The 21,217-nt window shown below is 43.4% G+C and overlaps 2 protein-coding genes across 6 annotated transcripts in view; both read left to right on the top strand.

Moving 5' to 3' along the window:
• Positions 1-20,133, top strand: part of ARSG (arylsulfatase G) — a 152,949-nt gene extending 132,816 nt beyond the window's left edge. For 4 of the 5 annotated variants that reach the window (XM_042449704.1, XM_042449705.1, XM_042449703.1 and 1 more), the window contains 2 exons: positions 16,866-16,956; positions 19,253-20,133. In XM_042449704.1, coding sequence (XP_042305638.1) covers positions 16,866-16,956; positions 19,253-19,530 — 369 coding nt within the window. In that variant the 3' untranslated portion in view covers positions 19,531-20,133. Of the gene's footprint in view, positions 1-13,741; positions 13,763-16,865; positions 16,957-19,252 lie in introns of those variants that run through there. The other variant, XM_042449708.1, reaches the window with a different exon arrangement.
• Positions 1-21,217, top strand: part of MAP2K6 (mitogen-activated protein kinase kinase 6) — a 1,063,669-nt gene that overhangs the window by 302,925 nt on the left and 739,527 nt on the right. The window lies entirely within an intron of this gene.

Here is a 21,217-nt window from a genome sequence, read left to right as displayed (position 1 = left end):
CCTTGTTATAAAGGGATGGGGCTGAATCTGTAAAGAAGACAGTTTCTCTGTAACAGTGCAGTTCTGACTGGCTAGTACCTGCACTATCACCATGATCACCATCACCTAATTTCTGAACTAGTTTAAAAACGCACTTTAAAAATGTGTTCCTTTCTCTTCCAAATGGAGAATTAACTGACTTGGTTCAAATATAACGGGAAAATGTGCCACTACGTCAGTGAATTACTGCAAGCCTCATCCAACTTTTCCTCCACGTTTGCACACAAGAGGATAGGAATTGAAATCTTCTAGTTTTAAGTGAACCAAAATTTCTTCTGACATTGAACTCAAGGAAGTGTTTGTTTAAACTTGAGGGAAAAGCCACACTTTGAAACCTTGATGGCTCCCGGTTTCATCTCACTATCATTTAAACTTAGAATTCTCTAAGTTCAAATATCACAGGGAACTTTTGTTTCAGGAGGAAATAAAAAACTCCTGACTTTCTGTTTGTGGTCGTGAAATAGTTGGCAAGTAAAGAAGTAAGCAAATGTGGAGTGGAACAGGTAAAATGGAGTTCATGTGTATAGTGCAGAGTTTTGGATCTGTTTTTTCCTCCCAGCAGAAGGACATATTATTTTGGGGGAAAGTGGTAGGGTGTTGATGCATACTGTTGGCAGAAGGGACCAAAATCTGAGGTTATTTGAGTTAAAGCTCATCCATATATGCAACACCATTTTTAAACACACAATTTTACACAATACTCATAGATGTGCTTCCCTTTGCTCCTGTGTAGCACTCTGTGAAAAGAGCTCCCATTTCTCAGCCTTCAGCCTAATAACACAGGGAATTGTCCGTGCAGGAGAAAACTCTTGTCCTATGGGCAGTGCACCTCATTTCTACGTTGTATTTGTGTGGTGGGCTTTCTCCAGTGAATCATAGTCTAGCTAAGGTGTAGATGTAATTTAGGGCTACATACACCCACACCACATTCAGACTATGCTAACTCTTTTCTCATCATGCAGCACAGAAGCAAAGTGAAATTTCCATTGTGGAAAAGAAAGGTCTCTCCATCCACGGTCAGCTTGGCAGTGGGAGCCAGTCTTTCTTCCTATAAGCACATGTCTACTCAGAGCTGATCGGCTGCTTGCAAAATACTTATTTTATTTATTTCATTTATATCCTGCCTTTCTCCCAGGAAAGATCCAAGGTGGCTCACAGATAAAACCTTTAAAATTGCACTAAAATTCAAAACAATTAAAATGTCTATATCCAATATAAAATCACAAAATACAGTGGTACCCCGGGATACGAAATCACCGCGTTACGAAATTTCCGGGATACGAAAAAATCCCATAGGAAAAAACTGTTTCGGGTTACGTTTTTTTTTTCAGCTTACGAAAAAATTTTTTGTGCTTTTCGGCGCTTTTTCACACGAAATCGCGGCTTTTAGCGCTAGCGCCTATGGCTTTTTCGGCTAGCGAAAGATTTCAGGTTACGAATGGCGCCGCGGAACGGATTACATTCGTAACCCGGGGTACCACTGTATACACGTTAAAAAACAAACTAAAAATCCACCTGCTCCATAAAACCGCCCTGCTATGCATTATATACAGAAAGCCTGCTGGCATAAAAATGCTTTTACTAGCCAGCAAAAAGCCAGCAGGGAGGGGGCCAGCCTAGCCTCCTGAGGAAGGCCATTCCAGAGGGTGGGAGCAGCTACCGAGAAGGCTCTGTCTTGTGTCCTCACCAAGCGAGCCTGTGATCTTGGCGGGACTGAAAGAAAGCCTTCTGCTGCAGATCTTAGGACTGTCACAGGTTTGTAGTGGAGGGAGCAAGGGAGACTGAGGGAGAGGTGGTAGGAGGCTCTGAAAGAGGGGATATGGCCCATGGGTGAAGACTGATTGAGGGTCCTACAGTGTACTGGATGGGGCCTGCAGTCTGGAGACTTTTTGCTGCTGATGTAGCAGGAAACTGCAGCTTCCTGTTATGTGCAAACTGAGACTCCTATGTGAAAATTCTTACTGAAATCTCTCCTTTGGGGTTAACTCTGTTTTCACTTTCTGATCACTGTTCACTTAAGGAAGAGTTACATACATTATTTATCAGCTTCACAGGGGTTTGGGTGCTTGCTCAGACAGGGATGTCATATCTCATGTAGCTTGCTGTCTAGCATGCTGGTAGTTCCTCCACTCACCCCAGCTTCTTGTTTTGTTTTGTTTGTGAGACAAGGACAGCTGTTTGCATTGTGGTTGATGATGATGTCAGATATCCTCTGATACTCACTGGGTGTACAGACGCTCAACTCCACACCTAACAAGAAGCATTCGAGAATATCTCCTTCCGGTCAGGTCTGTGAGGAAAAAAAGGAAGCTAATAATCAAAGAAAGAAAGGTTTCTCCTAGTCACTGAGTTGACTTGGGAGGGAAATAATATTGTTTAGCACTGGTGTCTCCAGATTTCAGGAAAACCTTGGTTATAGCTTTTCTGACTACCCACAGGGGCTAGTTTCATCCACAGAGGGATTTTCTCTTGGCTTTTCACGTTAGCCATGAGTAGGGTTGCCATAACTGTCAACCTCCAAACCGGGACAAATGTAAAAAAATGTAGGACAAATGTAGGATAAAATTTTACCACCCCCCAATGTAGGACATATTTTTAGAATGGAGGACACACAAAAAATTTTGATAATTTAAAAAAGTATTAATATAAACGCATGTTTCTTAGGCCTGCTCAAATTGGAGGACATTTTGGCATTATTCCTAGACAGATGGCAGAAATGAACTTCCCTTTTTGGCCAACCCCCACATGACAGCACATTTGGGCATTGAACATGGCTTTATTTAACATGGCCTCTTGCATATTTCAGAGGCTTATTACATAACCAAACCCTTTGGGTTTAACACTGAACATAGGTTAACATGGCTATGCATATTTAACATGTCAAAGTGGTTTAACAAGAAGTGGAATTGCCCTCGGTTTCAGGTTTCTTACCCCAACTGTACTTCTCAGAAGTGTCTACTTGGTCAAGATACTTTGGTTTTTCTTCACTGCGCATGAGTTTGTAAAAATCAGAGCAACTTACATTGGCCATGCCTCAGAAACTTGCTGATATAGAATCATAGAATCATAGAATCGTAGAATCGTAGAGTTGGAAGAGACCGCAAGGGCCATCCAGTCTAACCCCCTGCCATGCAGGAAATCACAATCAAAGCATCGTCGACAGATGGCCATCCAGCCTCTGTTTGAAGACCTCCAAGGAGGGAGACTCCACTACACTCCGAGGAAGTGTGTTCCACTGTCGAACAGCCCTTACTGTCAGGAAATTCCTCCTAATGTTGAGGTGGAATCTCTTTTCCTGCAGCTTGCATCCATTGCTCCGGGTCCTAGTCTCTGGAGCAGCAGAAAACAAGTTTGCTCCCTCCTCAATATGACATCCCTTCAAGTATTTAAATAGGGCTATCATATCACCTCTTAACCTTCTTTTCTCCAGGCGAAACATCCCCAGCTCCCTAAGTCGTTCCTCATAGGGCAAGGTTTCCAGACCTTTCACCATTTTAGTCGCCCTCCTTTGGACACGCTCCAGTTTCTCAATGTCCTTTTTGAATTGTGGTGCCCAGAACTGGACACAATATTCCAGGTGGGGCCTGACCAGAGCAGAATATAGTGGCACTATTACTTCCCTGGATCTAGATACGATACTTCTATTGATGCAGCCTAAAATCGCATTGGCCTTGTTAGCTGCCGCATCACACTGTTGACTCATGTTCAACTTGTGGTCTACTTGGACTCCTAGATCCCTTTCACATGTTGTCTCCTTAAGCCAGGTGTCTCCCATCCTATATCTGTGCATTTCATTTTTTCGCCCTAAGTGCAGTACCTTACATTTCTCCCTGTTGAAGTTCATTCTGTTAGCTCTGGCCCAGCTTTCTAGTCCATTCAGGTCATTTTGAATTTTGATGCTGTCCTCTGGAGTATTAGCTATTCCCCCTAATTTGGTGTCATCTGCAAATTTGATAAGTATTCCCCCAATTTTTTCCTCCAAGTCATTGATAAAGATGTTGAATAGTACTGGGCCCAGGACAGAGCCCTGTGGGACTCCACTGGTTACTTCTCTCCAGGATGAAAAGGTGCCATTGTTGAGCACCCTTTGGGTTCGGCCGGTCAACCAATTACTAATCCACTTAACAGTTGCCTTGTCCAGCCCACATTTTACAAGCTTGTTTGTGAGAATGTCATGGGGAACCCTGTCAAAGGCCTTACTGAAATCAAGATATACTATATCCACAGCATTCCCTTCATTTACCAAGCTGGTAATTTTATCAAAGAAAGAGATTAGATTTGTCTGGCATGACTTGTTTCTCTGAAACCCATGTTGACTTTTTGTGATGATGATATCAATATCATCATCATCATCATCATCATCATCATCATCATTGCTGTCACTGTCAAAAGAAGGCAGACTTGTTAGCATTAAAAGCAGAAAAAATACACAGAAAAGGCACTTTAGAAAAAAAAGCCTTGGGAAATGGGCACCCCCCTCTTCCTCTTCCTCCTCCTCCTTCTCTTCCTCCCTCTTCCTCCTCCTGCTACTCTTCCTCCTCCTGCTACTCTTCCTCCCTCTTTCTCCCCCTGCTACTCTTCCTCCCTCCTCCTCCTCCTGCGGCCGCTGCTGCCTCGCCGGGCCTGGGCCGGCCGGCCCACATGGAGAACAAATAGAGGAGGAGCCCCTCCACTTGAGGCTGGCTGGCCAATGGGGGCAGACTGGAGCTACAACGGGTGGCAAAGGCTGCATCCATGGTAGTGGCCACAGCAGCGGTGGTAGCAGCATGCGGCACGCAGCGCAACAGCCGCAGGGGCGGTTGCACAGAGCGGCAGCTGCAGCAGCTGCCATAGCCACCCGCAAACCAGGGTCAGTGAACGAACCAGGACAGGATGACCCCGCCCGGTTCAAAAGCGGGATTGTCCCGCCCCCAGGCGGGACATGGCAACCCTAGCCATGAGGAGTGGCAACTGGGTATTGGGAAGAGCTGTTTCACAGCAGCCCTGAGAACAAGCAGTTCTCTGGGGTTGTATGTTGTTGAGGCTTGTTGTGATGGTTGAAAGAATTCTTGAAGAACCTGAAGAAGTGGAAATTCGTTTAGGCATAGCTTGTAGGGAGCTGTTGCTTTAGTCCTCAAAGGTATAATGACCTAGTCCAATTTTCTTGGTTAGAGAATAAAACTGATGCTTAGTTGATAAGACAGAATATAGTCACAGGTAGGCGCAACCCAAAATATTTTGCTGCCTAAGGTAGATCAGCAAATGGGTGTTTCTGTGTGTGCTTGGACATATTAATGGATACATATGTACAATCAAGATACTCAGCACCCAGTTGTCTTATTGGCAATTTCAGACAGAAGCTTCCACATGTCTCTCTTTTCTTCGCTGGCACCAAAATACAATAATCAGTTAAATTGATTATTGTTGAGCAATAATGCAATAAATTAAGGGGGGCAGAATGTGATATCCTTTTGTGACTCCCAGAATTAGCTGCCTGAGGCATCTCGCCTTCATCTACCTAATGGTTGGGTTGGCCAGGTCATCTGAAGCATCATTCATTCTCAGACATGGATTACTACTGTACAGAGTTAGAGCTGCATGCACTGCATCAGAGCAAAAAAGGACAATAACAGGGTCAAGTTGTTCAGTGCTAGGTCCTGTGGTTTGAAAGAAAAGCACATTTATTAGGCCAAACATTTTAAAACGGTGAGCATTATTTGTTCTGCATGTGGGAGTAAGTTTGCTCCTTGTTCATGAAAGAAAAGTCAATGCAGTTGGCTTTGTTAATATAAACTTAATGAGTTCTGCAAAGACACCGCTGTCTTTTTTTCTCTCTTCACAAATAAAGAAGCAAAAACCACACTGGGGTATTCTTTCTGCTCACATGCTAACCTTGGGAATCACATGTGAAAGGATGAACAAATATTATGGAGTGGGGGTAAGGGATTTGATGTGATTTGTATTTTTACAACAAAGTGTACCCTGGGGGAACATTAATTTGACTTTTAGGCAGTTGTCAACTACCTCTGGGTGTGGAGAGAGGCAGCTAGTTAAGTCTAGCGCATTCCAGTGCATCCCAAGTGAATGGTGAGTAGCTGCTTCTCAAGAGCTGGCATGCAGCCATCAGCATCGAAATGCAGGAGTTACCTCTTGGCAGTAGCAGCCAAGGCCTTATAATGTAATCTGTCTGCGAGTCCTGAGAGTGGTTTGAATATCTACAGTCATAGAATCTCCTCTGAGTGGTATTTAGGGAAGGAAGGACTGAAATACCCTTGAGCTTCCAGTGTGCTTCAGGAGGACTTCAAGTGTGCCAAGGCAGGTTCCTAGAGGAGAGTTGCCAGCCACGGCTGCTTTAGCTGAAATAGAACAGTGAGGAGACGTGCACAGAGCCTTTCCTAGACTTGAGAATGGGGACATCAGTCCACGTCACATTTTGGAGTGGGGACAGAGGTACTTTGGTGTGCTTGGGATGTGTTTTTGTGGCTCGTGAGGGGAGGGGTGAAGAGCAGAAAGTTGGCCCTTGGCCCCCATGCAGTTAGCCACTTATCCTAGAGAATTCACTATTGGGCATGGTTGGTGGCACTAAGTCCTTTGTGCCAACAAGGCAGTCTTATCTGTAAGACAGTGTTATCTGGGTATGGACAAGCATTCCACATGTCCTGTGGGCACAGGGTTAGGAGAAGCTATGCCTGTTAAGTCAGTGGATCTGAGCAGACAGTAGCCATATATTCTGGGTACTTTGAGAGCCCTGGGATATCAATCTGTGGTCCAAAACACACAGCAGAAATAATCCAGTTTGAGACTGCTTTAACTGCCCTGGCTCAATGCTAGGGAATTCTAGGAACTGTAGTTTTGTGAGACATTAACTTTCTCTGTCAAAGAGCTCTGGTGCCACAATAAACTGCAGTTCCCAAGATTTCCTACCACAGAGCTAGGGCAGTTAAAGCAGTTTCAAACTGGATTATTTCTGCTGTGTGTTTTGGACCTGTGTGGATTGTACTGCTCTCCTTTTAAGTTACTTGAAAAAAAACAGGAGAACTGAAATTGTCACGTGCAGAGAAATCAACAACTGCAAGAACTGTAAAATAAAAACAAGCAAACAAAAACTCCATCTTTAAAAAAAAAGCATCAAAGCAAAAGACCATAAGAATTGTTTAATTCTAGAAGAGTTTAGGATAGCTGATATTTCTCCCATTCACTTTTCTTAGAGAGCCCTCTGCTGGGGGATACTTTCTATTCAGATGCAATTGGGGGGGGGGGGAAGTTATTGTAACTACTCTACAGTATTTCTCTGTACAAATTTAGGACATGCGTACAGATATGAAATGATACTGTGTTTCTTTGTACTGTTTTAAAGATACTAATCTGGTATTTCAGATGTTATAAATAAATGGAGAACTTCCTATTGTGGTATTTTAGCCTCTATTTTTAATGCTCCCTTTAAGCTCTGTCATGTTGTAAAGGGAACAAACTCCTTAGTCTGAGCATCTGCAGTCCTATCTACATTCACCTGAGAGGAAGACCTACAAAACTCTGTGGGGCTTCTGAGTCAGGTTCTGAGTAGACATGATCACTCAGCTGAATTGTTAATTTGCTAAGAAGTGCCATTTGTTTATGACGGTTTCTAATGCCAGTGATTTTGCAGCACTGTGGATGCCCAGAATAAACACAAGCTCCAACCCATCCGCAGCAGACATCCTCTTACTTTATGGAGCCCCCTTTTTAAATATATCTTTATTAATTATTTCCACAATCATACATTTTTATCTCACATATTGTAGTAATACATAATAATAATACATACTAAATTTTATTTCTTCATCCTCATCTTCTTCCTTTCCCTTGTACTTCCCATGTCAAATGTCCTTTATATGTTACTTATCTCATTTTCTTCTTGATCCTTGCTGTCATTATATACATCCTACTGTGTCTTACTATATTTTCATTATCATTTCTTTTGTTTATTCCATTCTCCATGCCTAGAATATTTAGGTCCTTACTCATATATATATATATATATATATATATATATATATATATATATCCTTAAAGCAGATCTCAATATATCATTTCAAAATAATATATATAAAAATAAAGACAAGATCTGCACCTGTATTTTCCGATATCACATAACTTACATCAGTAGATCTTTTTATCTTGTCCAAACTTAATAAAATGTTTTATCCAGTTTTTTCATCTGTAATGTATTCTCCTTATTTTATTTTTCCTTCCAATAACTTTGATTTTCCTGCAACTATTTACTTCCTCCTGGTCGATTATCTATTCTTCATTATTATTATTATTATTATTATTATTATTATTATTATTTTATTACAAATTTATCTAATTAATAATTATGATTAAATCACTTTCCAGGAATTTAATGCAATAAGTTTCTATCAATACCCCAAATTTTCGCCCAGTACATTATGATAGGAGCCCATTTGAATAAATTGTATAGCCAGCAGTCTCAGCAAACTTTTAAGAATATAAGGACAGAGTCTGACATCTGTTGTCAGAACTCTGACAATTTTTGTTTTTACATACAAGTAGTAATCAGAAGTAACATAAGGAGTAGGAAAATATTATAAGGATTACGTAGGTCTTTCTTTACTGCTTGGTTTGGCTAGAAGTGACAAGCAGAGGCTAAAGATGTTTCTTCCACTCACATTAGAGACCAAGATGCTGCTGACTTTCTCAGGCTAGTACTGTAGTTAGGTTTGTGACTGTGACCGGCTCATGCAAATATTTAGAAGCCTGTTGGATGCCACCCGTATTTCAGTATCCCACTGTATTTCTATTCTGGGCATGGAAGAGAGGACCTCTCTCAATTTCTTCCAGCGTGGTCTAAAAGCAGTCCACTTGATTTCTATGCTGAGTTCACAGAAGGAATGGAGAGCTCTGTCCTTTCTCCTGCTTGCAATTCCTGGCTACCTGTGCCAACCACCACCAACAATGGTAACCAGGCTAGCACTTAAATCTACATCTGAACCATGTGGTTTCTAGGCCATTTCGCACTTGAAGCAACACCATCCAAACAGGGACGTAGCCGGGGGGGGGGAGGTTCTTGGGGTCCAGACCCCCCCCCTTCCATTAGAAAAATGAATGGTGCGTGCTGCTGCACCACCACACCCAAGCCCCATTATAATGGTGGCACTTAGTCTGGACCCCCCCCTTCCTAAAATCCTGGCTACATCCCTGATCCAAACTAAAGTAGAAGTCACAGAAAGAGAAAGCTAATATCTCTACTCCTTAAAAACAAAACAAAAAATAAAGCACAAAAAACTAACCCCCTAATTGGTAGCAATACATATGTTTAATTTTATTTGATTTTTTAAAATTTGAAATGTATTTGAAATACATGCATAGGTAGGTTGGTTCCATATCTGTGGCTATTTAAACTTTGGTGAATAAGGAATGACATCATGCAACAGAGGCGCTAGCTAATTAAATTCCTCAGCATCAAGTTTTTAGATTCTTTCTATGATATATTTTTTCCTCATTTTCAGTTTAACTTAGAGAGAGAGAAAAAATTGAGAGGAGACAGTCAGAGTCCCAAGAACATCATCCAGTAGGTAAAAGAGGAGTAAGCAAAGGAAATGCAACGAAACACACACACAAACACGTAGTAAGAGCAGCTGCTTTGTCAGTTCCCCAGAAAGAGCTAGGACATTTTAAACCAAAAAATGGTGTGCAGGGAAAATAACTTCCAAGCCCTGAATCATTTTCCTTAATCAGAATGGCATCTCCCTCTGATGTGTTTCATTTGATAATAATTGGGTGATCAGCCCTGGCCTTCCTAACTTAACATATAATGTGGCTCTTTTGTTGCTGGTTGAGTTGCTGAGCATGAATTATGAGTACAGCCAAGAAAGTGCAGACTCACTGAATTACAATGAAGATTACCCTTCCGATAGGAGATGTTCCTCACAGATCATCCCATAGTTCACCATGCAATAAGGAGATGGCAAGAGTGGACAAGCTATTCCCATTCAAGGAGCCTGCAAAACAGGTGGCTCCAGTAGATTCAGGCACATGCACCAAGGTCCTATAGAGCAAACTTGCCATGCTGGAGCTCCCCTGCAGGCTTGTTTAACTACAGTTCCCACATCCTCAGTGACCATGGCCAGTGGGAGTTATAGCATAAACATCCTAGGTTGGGGATGGCTGCTGCAGGCTTTAGATCTGTAGGCTATAGACCCATAAATAAAATCAGAAAGGTGTTTTTTTTTCCCCCTGCCTCCAAATGCCCTCTAGAGGACATGGAGGGGAGAGATTTCCATCATGGTCTTCCTGACCCATTTTAGGCACAGGAAAGGCATTTTTAGCAATAGATACTGAGAAGCAGTCATTTCCTGTTTACCTCTCCTGGGGTTAAATTGGCACATATCCCCCAACCTCTTTTGTGGAAAATCCCTAGAGGGCCTTTGGAGGGTATTTAGGGGCAAAATAAGTTTCTTAAATATTTTTGCAAAAAACATTTGACGGGGGGTGCTCAAAATAGACTGGGGGGGAGCACATGTGGCCTGCAGGCTACACTTTGCTCAGCCTTGCCAGACCAGGGTGGGAATAGTGTGGCCTTCAGAAGTCCTGGGCAGCCTATGGGGACTTCCTGGACCCCCACAGACTCTCCCTCAGCTAGGGTTGCCATACCTGAGGACCTCAAAACCAGGGAAAATGTAGGACAAGGTTTAAAAATGTAGGACCTTTTTTTTTATTTCCTGGCCAGGAAATTTTAAAAAAAGGTCCTACATTTTTAAATCTTGTCCTCCTTCCCGGCTTGGGAGGAAGCCTCAGCCTCCTCTCAGGCCTGGAAGGGGCGCGGGGGCCGCCCATTATCGCAGCCATCGCCGCGGTGGCAAGCAGCCTCCTCCTCCTCCCAGGCCTTGGCGAGGCCTTGGAGGACTCCGCGATCGCGGAGCTGCCTCCAAGGCCTCGCTGGGGCCTGGGAGGGAGCGTCTCCGCGGCCGGAGCTCCGACCACGGAGAGCACTCCTAGGCCTCAGCAAGGCTTTGGAGGCCCCCGCAGCGCGCTCAGGGGCAGAGGTGGCCGCGGGTGGTGCCGTCCCGGTTTTGGCGCCAAACCGGATCAGGACCGGGTTGGCACCGCCCAAAGAGGGATTGTCCCGCCTACAGGCGGGATATGGCATCCCTACCCTCAGCTCCTAATATCAATTAATCTTTCCCACCCTATAGAGAAAACAGAATTTATCTGACTCAGGAGAACATGAAATAAATCCATTCATTTCCTGACAATAAACCATATCCCTTAGCAAAATCTGAACTTAGATTATGATCAACCATTATTTATATTTATATTTTTGTCCTTATCCTACCATATTTCTAATGGCCCTGGGAACAAAATTAGACTTTAGTGTTGTAATGCTAACATCGCACTGAAAAGGCATCAACCCCAAAATAGTTTTTAAAATCTGACAACTCCTTCCTTCTACTTTCCTTCTCTTTATCCAAATCTCTGCCTCCTTGCTCCTGACTGTCTTCCTTCAAGGGGGGGGGGGAGAACAAATAGTGATATAAAATGGTCTCTTCTTCAGCACAGCACATGAGTACTTATCAAAGTAGACAATTCAGGAAAAGGCATACATGAATATAATGTCTATCCAACCAGTTCTGCCCCTACAGCTTAATAGTTTGGTACTTTGGCTCTTTAGGCAATGTTCTTTTAGAGCTTTTCCAAAGGCGGTATCCAGACTGGCGCAAAGCGCCGGCCTGGATACATACTAGGGTTGCCTCGGGGCGTCCTTTCCAGACGCCCCGCAACCCTAGTACATTGTAATGGCGGCGCCATTTCTACATGGGTGCTGCCATTACAACATCACGGCCACGCCACAGCCAAACACAGTCTGTATCCTGCCTATGTAACTCGTTTTTTATAAACCCTAGTCAAACCGGCCACTTCACATATGACAAAAGGAACTGGTGGCAATCTCCCTTTCACCCAGCCAAGGGGTGTTGTGTGCACTCATATGCATACGCAGAGATGAATAGCAAGGATCAGGATCCATTCCTGCATTTACAGTGGACCCTCCACATTCACTGGTGTTAAAGGCACAATACCCCCATGAAAGTGGAAAAATAGCAAATAAAAAAACCTCAAAGATATAGCCATGTTAGTTTATAGAATCAGTATGTGGAGAGATCTTCTAGTGCCTTTGAGACTGAAAGAAAGAAATTGGCACCATGAACTTTCGTAGACTCCAGACTACTTCCTCAAATACATTTGGTGGAGTTTAGAAGTAAAAAGGACTTTTTTTTTACCTGAGAGAATACATCTCTAGGAATCTCTGGTTTCTCCAGGGCAATTCTGTGGTCAGGATCTGCCAGAAATTGACCATGAAATTGTGCTGGAGGTTCTACAAATGCCTAGCGAAGTGTCCTCTCTAGGAATCTCTGGGTCCTCCAGCATGGCCTTTGGCAGAAGTTGACAACAGAGTCATGCTGGAAGACCTAGAGATTCCTAGAGAGAACATATTAATCAAATCTGTCAATAATCAAATCCGCAAATGTGGAGGGCAGACTGTATTCCATATGTGTATAGAGCAAAGAATGGTAGATTGCATCCACATTTAGGGGCTTGCAGATGCATACCTTCCCCTTTCTCTTCACAGTAGCCCCTCCATCTGAAAATATTACCAAGAGGAAGGAGTGAATGGGGACCCCTGTAAAATCTGGCAGAGGCAGATGATCCCAGTTCCAATACAGTGTACTATTTCTCTGTGTTATGTGTACTTTTTTTTTTCTCAGAATAACCAGAGAGGTAGATATTCCTGTGTCTTGGGAGGGAATCACATGTGGTCTGAATTAGAGGGCTGAATGCTAACTTTCTGCATCCACTTCTCATAATTATGTTCTGGGAACATGGGGCATTTTGACTCAGCCTGGCCTAGTTTCCTAGAGGAAGCTGAGTGTGCCCCTGAGTCACTGGAGACTCAGTTCCAGGAAAGGGAATGAAAGGACAGTTTATGCTTCTCAGGCGAGAGGCAAGTCTTGTAAAGGCCTTTTAGATGTCGGTGCCATCAGTCAGGCTGGAACCTGAGCAGGAGAGGATTGTTCATCTTGTGGTTGTCCTTATGGCCCTGCAGGGCACAAATGGAATAAACTGCAGAGCATTACACTCGTTCTCATGTGTTCCCTAATGCCCTGCTCAAAGATGGCATAAGCAGAGGTCCCCAGGGACACTAGGGCTCCTGCATCTACTGTGTTGTGTGGATTGAAACTGTTGGATTACATCTGTACATCGGTTAGAGTTGCCTACATTCTGAAGCTGAACTTATAGCAGTGCTTCTTGTGCTAACAGATGTGGAGGACAAGCAATATTTATTGTCTTAATGTGCCAGGGACTGATACTATATTTGTCTCTGTTGGTTACCACTGTTTGTTTCTTTCCTGGAGATTTCCTACAGACTGGCAGCCAATGACATGCATTTGCTTGTGAACCACCACTTTGAGTAGCACTAATATAGCATTTGATGTATTTTATTGTCAAAAATGGCTTGCTCTGAGTGCAAGATACCCCCTGCAAATTTATGAGAGGGGACCCAGATCACAACCCTCAGAAGGAGTGGGATAGGGAAGCTTTAACTTGTATCACTTATCCAAAATGGTCATCTGTGTCAGCCCCACCACCAGCAATTTGCAACTACTGGAGATCGTACTAGACATCTCAAAATTTGGCACTGTTTTTATTGTCATCCATCTTGAAGAGCTGAGTTTCAAGCTGAACATCCAAAGTGGGGGCATGGAAGCAGAAGGGGACAGCTATAACTCATCAGGAAATTTCAGACTCCCAAAATTGTGCAGAATATGTTTTATTGTCATCCAAGTGGCTCTGTCCAGTTTCAAGTTGAAAAGTCAAACTTCCAAAGTGAGTATAACTAGGATCATGTGTGTGCCTGTGAATATCAGGATTTTTAAAAAAAGGATTAGCGAACAAGAGAGGATCTTCTGGGTGAAGGAGGGAAAAAAGGCGAAGGCTATGGCACTGATGCTCAAATTTCCAAAGTTAGAAAAGATTGGTAAATGGGAGGGACTCTGAGGTACTGCTTGTAAGGTGGTTGTTCTGTGCCTTCAAATCATTTTCGACGTACAGCAACCCTAAGGCGACTCTGTCCATGGGTTTTCGTGGCAAGATTTGTTCAGAGGAGGGTTTGCTTTGGCCTTCCTCTGAGGCTGAGAATGTGTGACTTTCCTAAGGTAACTGTGCTTGAGTGGTGATTCAAACCCTTGTCTCCCAGAGTTGTAGCCCAACACTCAAAGCACTACACCACACTGGCTCTTCCTGAGGTTAAAAATGGGGAGTGGGAAAACAGGAGGTCCCGTGCACCCCTTGGGAGAAATCATGTAGAGACCAGGCAGCTCGATTAATTTGAAATAGCTGCCGCTGCAGTAAACAGAGCTTTTCCCCCCAATACAGCCTGCAAGCACAGAGTCTCTGCTCTAGATCAAGACAACAGTGTATGGCAAAAGTTTATTGCTTCCTTCCAGGTTCCCAACCTGGATTCAAGCCCCTTATCTGCACTATATTGTAAGGGGAAAAGTCTGAACTCAAAAGCAAGGGCTGGGATTCATATAGCCTTCCAGATGCTGTTGAACCACAGTTCCCAGCATTCCTACCCACACGGTTTGCTGGCTTAGCCACCCAGACCAAATTGTCACCAATTAGCATAGACCCAACTCAGTCAATGGGATTTACATGGGAATGGTGAGTTACCATTTAACAATGGATTCAGTAAGGCCTAACTACCCTAAATCCCATCTGATCTTGGAAGTTAAGCAGGGTCAGCCCAGCTTATTACTTGGATGGGAGACTGCCAATGAATACCAGGTGCTGTGGGCTATATTTCATAGGAAGAAACTGCCAAAGCCACATCTGAGTATCCCCTGCCTAAGAAAACCCTATGAAATTCATGGAGTTGCCATAAGTCAACGGGTAAACTGGAAGCACATACATTTACACTTAAGTGCAGGCACTCAGAAGTTTCTTTCTGACAACCTCACTAAGCCACACTCTGGAAGTGGTGGGACCAAAAGAAGGACCTTCTCTGAAGAACGTAAAACCCAGACAGGCTCATATTTTTCTGGTTTTTCTTAACATTTGGATCCGAGTGTATAAGGTTTCATAGGTCATAGCAAGAACTTTGAATTGTGGCCAGAGTATAACCAGTAGCCAGTGAAGTTGACATAATATGGAATTTGGGAGCTTTCTGTAACCTGACCCCATCAGTAGTCTAGCCACAGTATTTTGGACCAACACTGAAATTTCCAGACATGTTTTAAAGACAGCCCTGGGTAGATTCCAATAATCCATAGGGGATGTTACTAAGGTACATATCACTATGGCCAAAAGGCTAGACAAGATCAAAAGAAGGGAGAAGGAATAGTAGTACAGTGGTGCCTCGGGTTACGAATTTAATTCGTTCCGCGGCCGCTTTCGTAACCCGAAAAGCCTTCGTAAGCCGAATTGCCATAGGCGCTAATGGGGAAAAGCCGCGTTTCGTGCGAAAAAGCCGAAAAAAGCACCAAAATTTTTTTTCGTAACCCGAGTAAACATTCGTAACCCGGAACAATTATTTCCTATGGGATTTTTTCGTATCCCGAAAATTTCGTAACCTGGGTATTTCGTATCCCGAGGTACCACTGTAATAAAAATGCTCCCAGCTACCATCGGCCCCTGCATTTTGTGTTTTTCTAACAGTATTTCTGAGCTGTGTTGTTCAAGGAAGACCATAGAATCAGATTGCAGTGGGAGATGAATTGCTCGTGTTCCTGCAATTGCCGAGGGATTGCCAGAGATTTTTCATGTGCCTCTCAGTGTAGAACAAACATTATTCCATTTGTTATAGTGTCAAATGACTATGTGAATGTGGTTTTTTCCCTACTTTTGTAAGGAAACACTGTCATGGCCACTGTACACTGAGATCCAGAGGGATTAGGCTCCCAGAAGGGATTAGAAGAGACAGTGGTTGGGAAAGAGAGCTGAATAGAATAACCATGCTAATTTTACCATGGGAGGATGAATAACTTGAGAGACACACCTATAACAAGAGAAAGGAACCACTTTTTCAAAACTCCTCAGCTCACTGAGAAGTTGGCATTTCAAAAACAGCTTCATAGTTGTCCAGTATTGTCTCAAGTATTTGAGCATATAAAATTGTTGTGCAGGGAGAACGGAAGTTAAGAACAAGATGCTGCTTGGTTAGCCTTGGGCAAGAGAAAGAGAAGGGTGCTTAGGGTGCCAGACAGTGGGAATTTTATTTCCGCAACAGAATTAAGTTGAAAGAAAGCCCTGCCTGTTTTCTATACAAAGGTTGCACTGTGTCCAGAATGGAAACACTGATTGCTGAGACTCACTTCAGTTGATGAATGGCACACACCTATACATAGCTCTTTGAAAGTAAGTTGTACTGAATTGGCAGAGTGATTCCAAAAAACCCAAGTAAGAACAGCTTTACTTTTGCACCATTCTTTTTGAATCATCTGGTACAGCCTTAGAAAATGGGAAGATTACTTTTGTCCCAGTAATGTCCTGTCCTAGTCAAAGAGGATAAATGATTTTTGAGATGATAAATAAAAAGACGTTGGGGTGACTACACACTTCATGCAGCCCAATGATAGTCCTAGCTAGAGGAAACCCACTGAATCAGATGGAACTGGTGCTCCTTTATTTACCACTGATTCAAGTAGGTTTACTGTAGTTGGGACTAGCAGTTGAATGCAAGTCGTAATCTTTAAGGTATTCAAGGCATGGTTCTGGCCTGTATGCATTTTCCCAAGTTACACTAAGCAAAAAGGTCAATTTCTAGCTTTCTGAATCTTTCTTTCCTCTAGACATTGTTCCATCCCAACAGTGGAGCGGCTGGAAAATACGGAGAGATACAGGCTCTTCGACTGGACCAGTACAAGGCATTTTATCTCACAGGTTTGTTGCTTACTTGGATCTATTTGCTGTGGTATTTTTCCCCCCCAATGCCTCAACTCAATCAAATCTTCAGAGGTATCACTGTGTATCTACATCCCCCCCCATTTCCCCTAAGACCCCTTAAAAATGTAGATGATACTTTTTAACATGCCAATTTATTTTGATTTTGCAAGGAATGGGAGATACAGTACATCCACACAAACAACCAGAATTTTATTCCACAGGAGGAAATGCTTCTTTGGCAGCATACTGAAAGGGGGTAGAAACGCCTCGGGGGGCAGTGGTGAAGGTTTGCCATAACTTACCACCCAAGTTTTCTATGACACTGCATGACATCTGAGTGGATTCTGTCTGGGTCACACTCCACATTCTCATCCACTAAGGCAGGGGTAGGAATTGTGTGGCCCTCAGATGTTACCCCGGCCACCCTGAACCCTTTACTAGAACCAACAATAGCCTGCTGTGATGCTTTCAGTGACTTTTTTGCTGATGAAGTCTCTCAGATAAGGGCTGATCTCGATGCCGGCTTTCTGACAGAACCTATAGTAGAGGCATCCAGTGACTCTGGAAGCAAGGTTATTCTGGATCGTTTTGAGTTTGTGAGTACCGAGGACGTAGACAAGCTCCTCGGCTGCATGAAAAGGACGACGTGCCCTCTTGACCTTTGCCCTTCTTGGTTGACCACTCAGGGAGGAGATGCCATAAAAACCGCACTTCATCTAATAATAAATGCATCTCTTCGGGAAGGTATAGTTCCATCATCTCTGAAACAGGCAATAGTAAAGCCTCTTTTGAAGAAACCTTCTCTTGATCCCCTGTCAATGTGTAATTATAGACCTTGGGCAAGGTGATCGAGAGGGCAGTCGCCTTTCAGCTCCAAGCTGGTTTGGATGAAACCGATTATCTGGACCCATTTCAAACTGGCTTCAGGGCGGGATTTGGAGTTGACTGCCATGGTCACCTTAGTATATGACCTCCGTTTGGCCACTGACAGGGGAAGTGTAACCCTGTTGGTGCTCTTGGACATCTCAGCGGCCTTCGATATCATTGACCATGGTATCCTTCTGGGTATCGGGGGCACTCTGCTCCAGTGGCTCCGGTCCTACCTCTCAGGGAGATTCCAGATGGTGAGGCTGGGGGACAGTTGCTCTCGTAAAAGAGAGCTTACATCAGGCGTCCTCCAGGGTGCCATTCTGTCCCCCATGCTGTTTAACATTTACATGAAACCACTGGGAGAGATCATCTGGAAGCATGGAGCACAGTGTTATCAGTACGCTGATGACACCCAGATCTATCTCTCTATGTCTCCGACTGACACAGTGAATAAGGTTGGCACCTCTCCTTTGGATGCCTGCCTGGGGTCAGTAATGGGCTGGATGAGGGAAAACAAACTCAAGCTGAATCCAGAGAAAACAGAGGTACTCAGGATAGGTGCTCCGAATCCAGATAGGGAAATTTGCCATCCTGTCCTGGACAGGGTTACGCTTCCCCTAAAGGACGAAGTTTGCAGCTTGGGAATACTCCTGGATCCATCTGTACAGTTATCATCTCAAGTAGATGCGATGGCCAAGAGTGCTTGGTACCAGCTTCGGCTGATATGCCAACTGCGTCCCTGTCTGGATCGAAAGGACCTAGAAACTGTAGTACATGCACTGGTAAACTCTCGTTTGGATTTCTGTAATGCGCTCTACATGGGGCTACCTTTGTACCAGGTTCGGAAGCTTCAGTTGATTCAAAATGCTGCTGCCAGGTTGGTCACGGGTACATCTAGGTCGGATCATATAACACCTGTGTTAAAATCTCTTCACTGGCTGCCAATCCGCTTCCGGGCCCAATACAAAGTGTTGGTTATTACCTTTAAAGCCCTACATGGCTTGGGCCCGAGTTACTTGAAAACCTCCCTCTTCCAGCAAGCATACCCTCCCGACTCTCTTTAGAGAAAGTATTCCCCAATTAGATTAAGATACTTTGATAGTTTATAGTTTCGACTATTTTAATTTGCTGTATTTAGATAATTTTATTGAATTGTTTGTAATTGTAATTGAATGTTATAATTGTTTTTATATTGTATTATGACACGTCACTTTTTATCAGATGTGAACTGCTTTGAGCTCGAGGAAAAGCGGTATAGAAATAAACAGATTTTTATTATTATTATTATTATTATTATTATTAGGCAAAAATTCCCAGCATTCCTCACAACTGGCTCTGCTAGCTAGGGTCCAGGGCTGATGGGAGTTGCATCAATATCATCAGGGGATTAGTCTTTAATCCTGAGTGGCTGATCTCTTTCCAGGTGGCGCCAGAGCCTGCGATGGAAGCATTGGACAGGAAATGCAGCACCAGCCCCCTCTCATTTTTAACTTACACCGAGATGTCCAGGAGCAGGAACCCCTGGACAGTCACACTGCTGAGTACCATGCTGTCTTGCCAGAAGTGAACAAAGCTCTTCAAGACCTTCTTCAGGATATTGCAATGGACAACGTATCTGTAGCAGATTACTCACATGATCCAGCAGTGACACCTTGTTGCAACCCACAGCACTTCATCTGTAGGTGCCAATTAGCTTCTTAAATATCATCCCTTGGAAAAATGCTGAGATATAGTAGACTGATACAAGGAGTTACAAAGCAGGGAAGATACCAGGAGGCCTATAAGATTTAAAGAAATGGGCAAGGGAATCTTTAAAGCTGCCTTGAGGGCTGGGGAAATGTAAATCTCTAAATGTGTACCAATGCTGTTGCTCTAGGGGTGACCAGAGCGCTTCCTTCTCTGGGTACACAATGGCACCTGGAAAGCGCCCAGGCACAGCTCCCCTCCAATAGTAATCATCTGCAGGCGTGATGTCTGGGCATTGTTATACTCTGGGAGAAAAGTTGCCGTTGCCCACCAGTGCTTCAACTTTTCTGAAATGAAACTGCACCCCTACAGGATGTCAGTGGCCAAGAGACAGCTGTGGCCTGAAGCTGTTCGTTCCTGGTAAATGCACTTCTACAGTAGAGGTTACACCAGCATAGAATGTGTCAGTACAAACTAGTAATTTTTTATGTGTCTATTATAGGCCCAGGCATCAAAAGATCAGATAAAATCAGCCCACAAGTTCTGAAAACCAAGAGAGTTCTGATGTTATATATAAAATGTCCTTATTTTTCTCCAATAAATGTTGACTTTAGTAAATTGTTTACAGATTTCTTCCTGCCATTGTGAGGGTTCATGTCATGTTTGGGAAATAAAAGCAGCACTTCTCTGTGAATGACGCTTGTGTGCAATTCTCTGAAAAGAGCAATCAAGGCATAGGCAATGGGCTAGTGGAGTACAATAGGAAGAAAGAGGGTTCCCTGTACGAATATTCAGCAGTGGCATTTGTAAAATTCAGGATACATCTACAGTGACCCAAAAAAATTGGCCAGAAAAAAATCACATTTTTCTGGTCTGCAGAGACCACCAACAACCCTTCTGAGACCACATACACACAGCACTTTGAAGCAACATTGGCATAAACAGCTACACATTTCCCCCTGGTGAACTGTTTTTTCCCTTTCCCAGCATGCATCAAGCTAACAGCCAATTACTCTTAGTTATTTACCTGTTAATCTAACAACCATCTTGTACTGTGATTGGATGCCTCTTCATCCATTCCCCATTCCCACCCCAGTCAGGCAGGGAGGGAATTTTAAATGTACAAACACATACATACATGTCAGCGAAAAGTGTATTTTACTTCTCTTATTTATGCAGCCATGAGATCAGCGGTCACCCTCCTTCTTATTCCCAGCTAATGAGTGGGAAAGCAGTCAGAGGAAAGGGTGTGATGGGGGTAAGACGATGAGAGGAAAGGGTGTGTGTGGATACAGCAGTCAAAGGAAAGAGGACAAATGCGGAAAGCGAATGTAAGTATGGTATGTTGATCTCCTTGCCAGCAAGCAAATAAGAGTGGGGATTGCTTCATTCACTAGATGCACATGCCTACGTTTACTTCCTTGCCCTTCCTCTAAAGGCTGTATTCACACACATCCCTTTATCTGATCATCTTAACCCCACCCCTCACCTTACCCCACTCGATAATTTCCCCACTTAGGGGGTGGGGGTGGGAAGGAAGATCCCATGGTTGAACATAAAACATGTAGTTCGTAACCATGTAAGATAGAAACAATAACTAAGCTTATAACAAAACATTTTAACTCTTATGCAAAAGAAATACAAATAAACAATATGGAAATACTGTATAACAAAATGTGATAACATTTATGACAAAATAAAT

Source organism: Sceloporus undulatus, chromosome 2 (genome assembly GCF_019175285.1).
Source record: "Sceloporus undulatus isolate JIND9_A2432 ecotype Alabama chromosome 2, SceUnd_v1.1, whole genome shotgun sequence".
Lineage (NCBI taxonomy): Eukaryota > Metazoa > Chordata > Lepidosauria > Squamata > Phrynosomatidae > Sceloporus > Sceloporus undulatus.
Note: the sequence above shows the minus strand (reverse complement) of the source record. Positions and strands in the feature narration are given on the sequence as shown.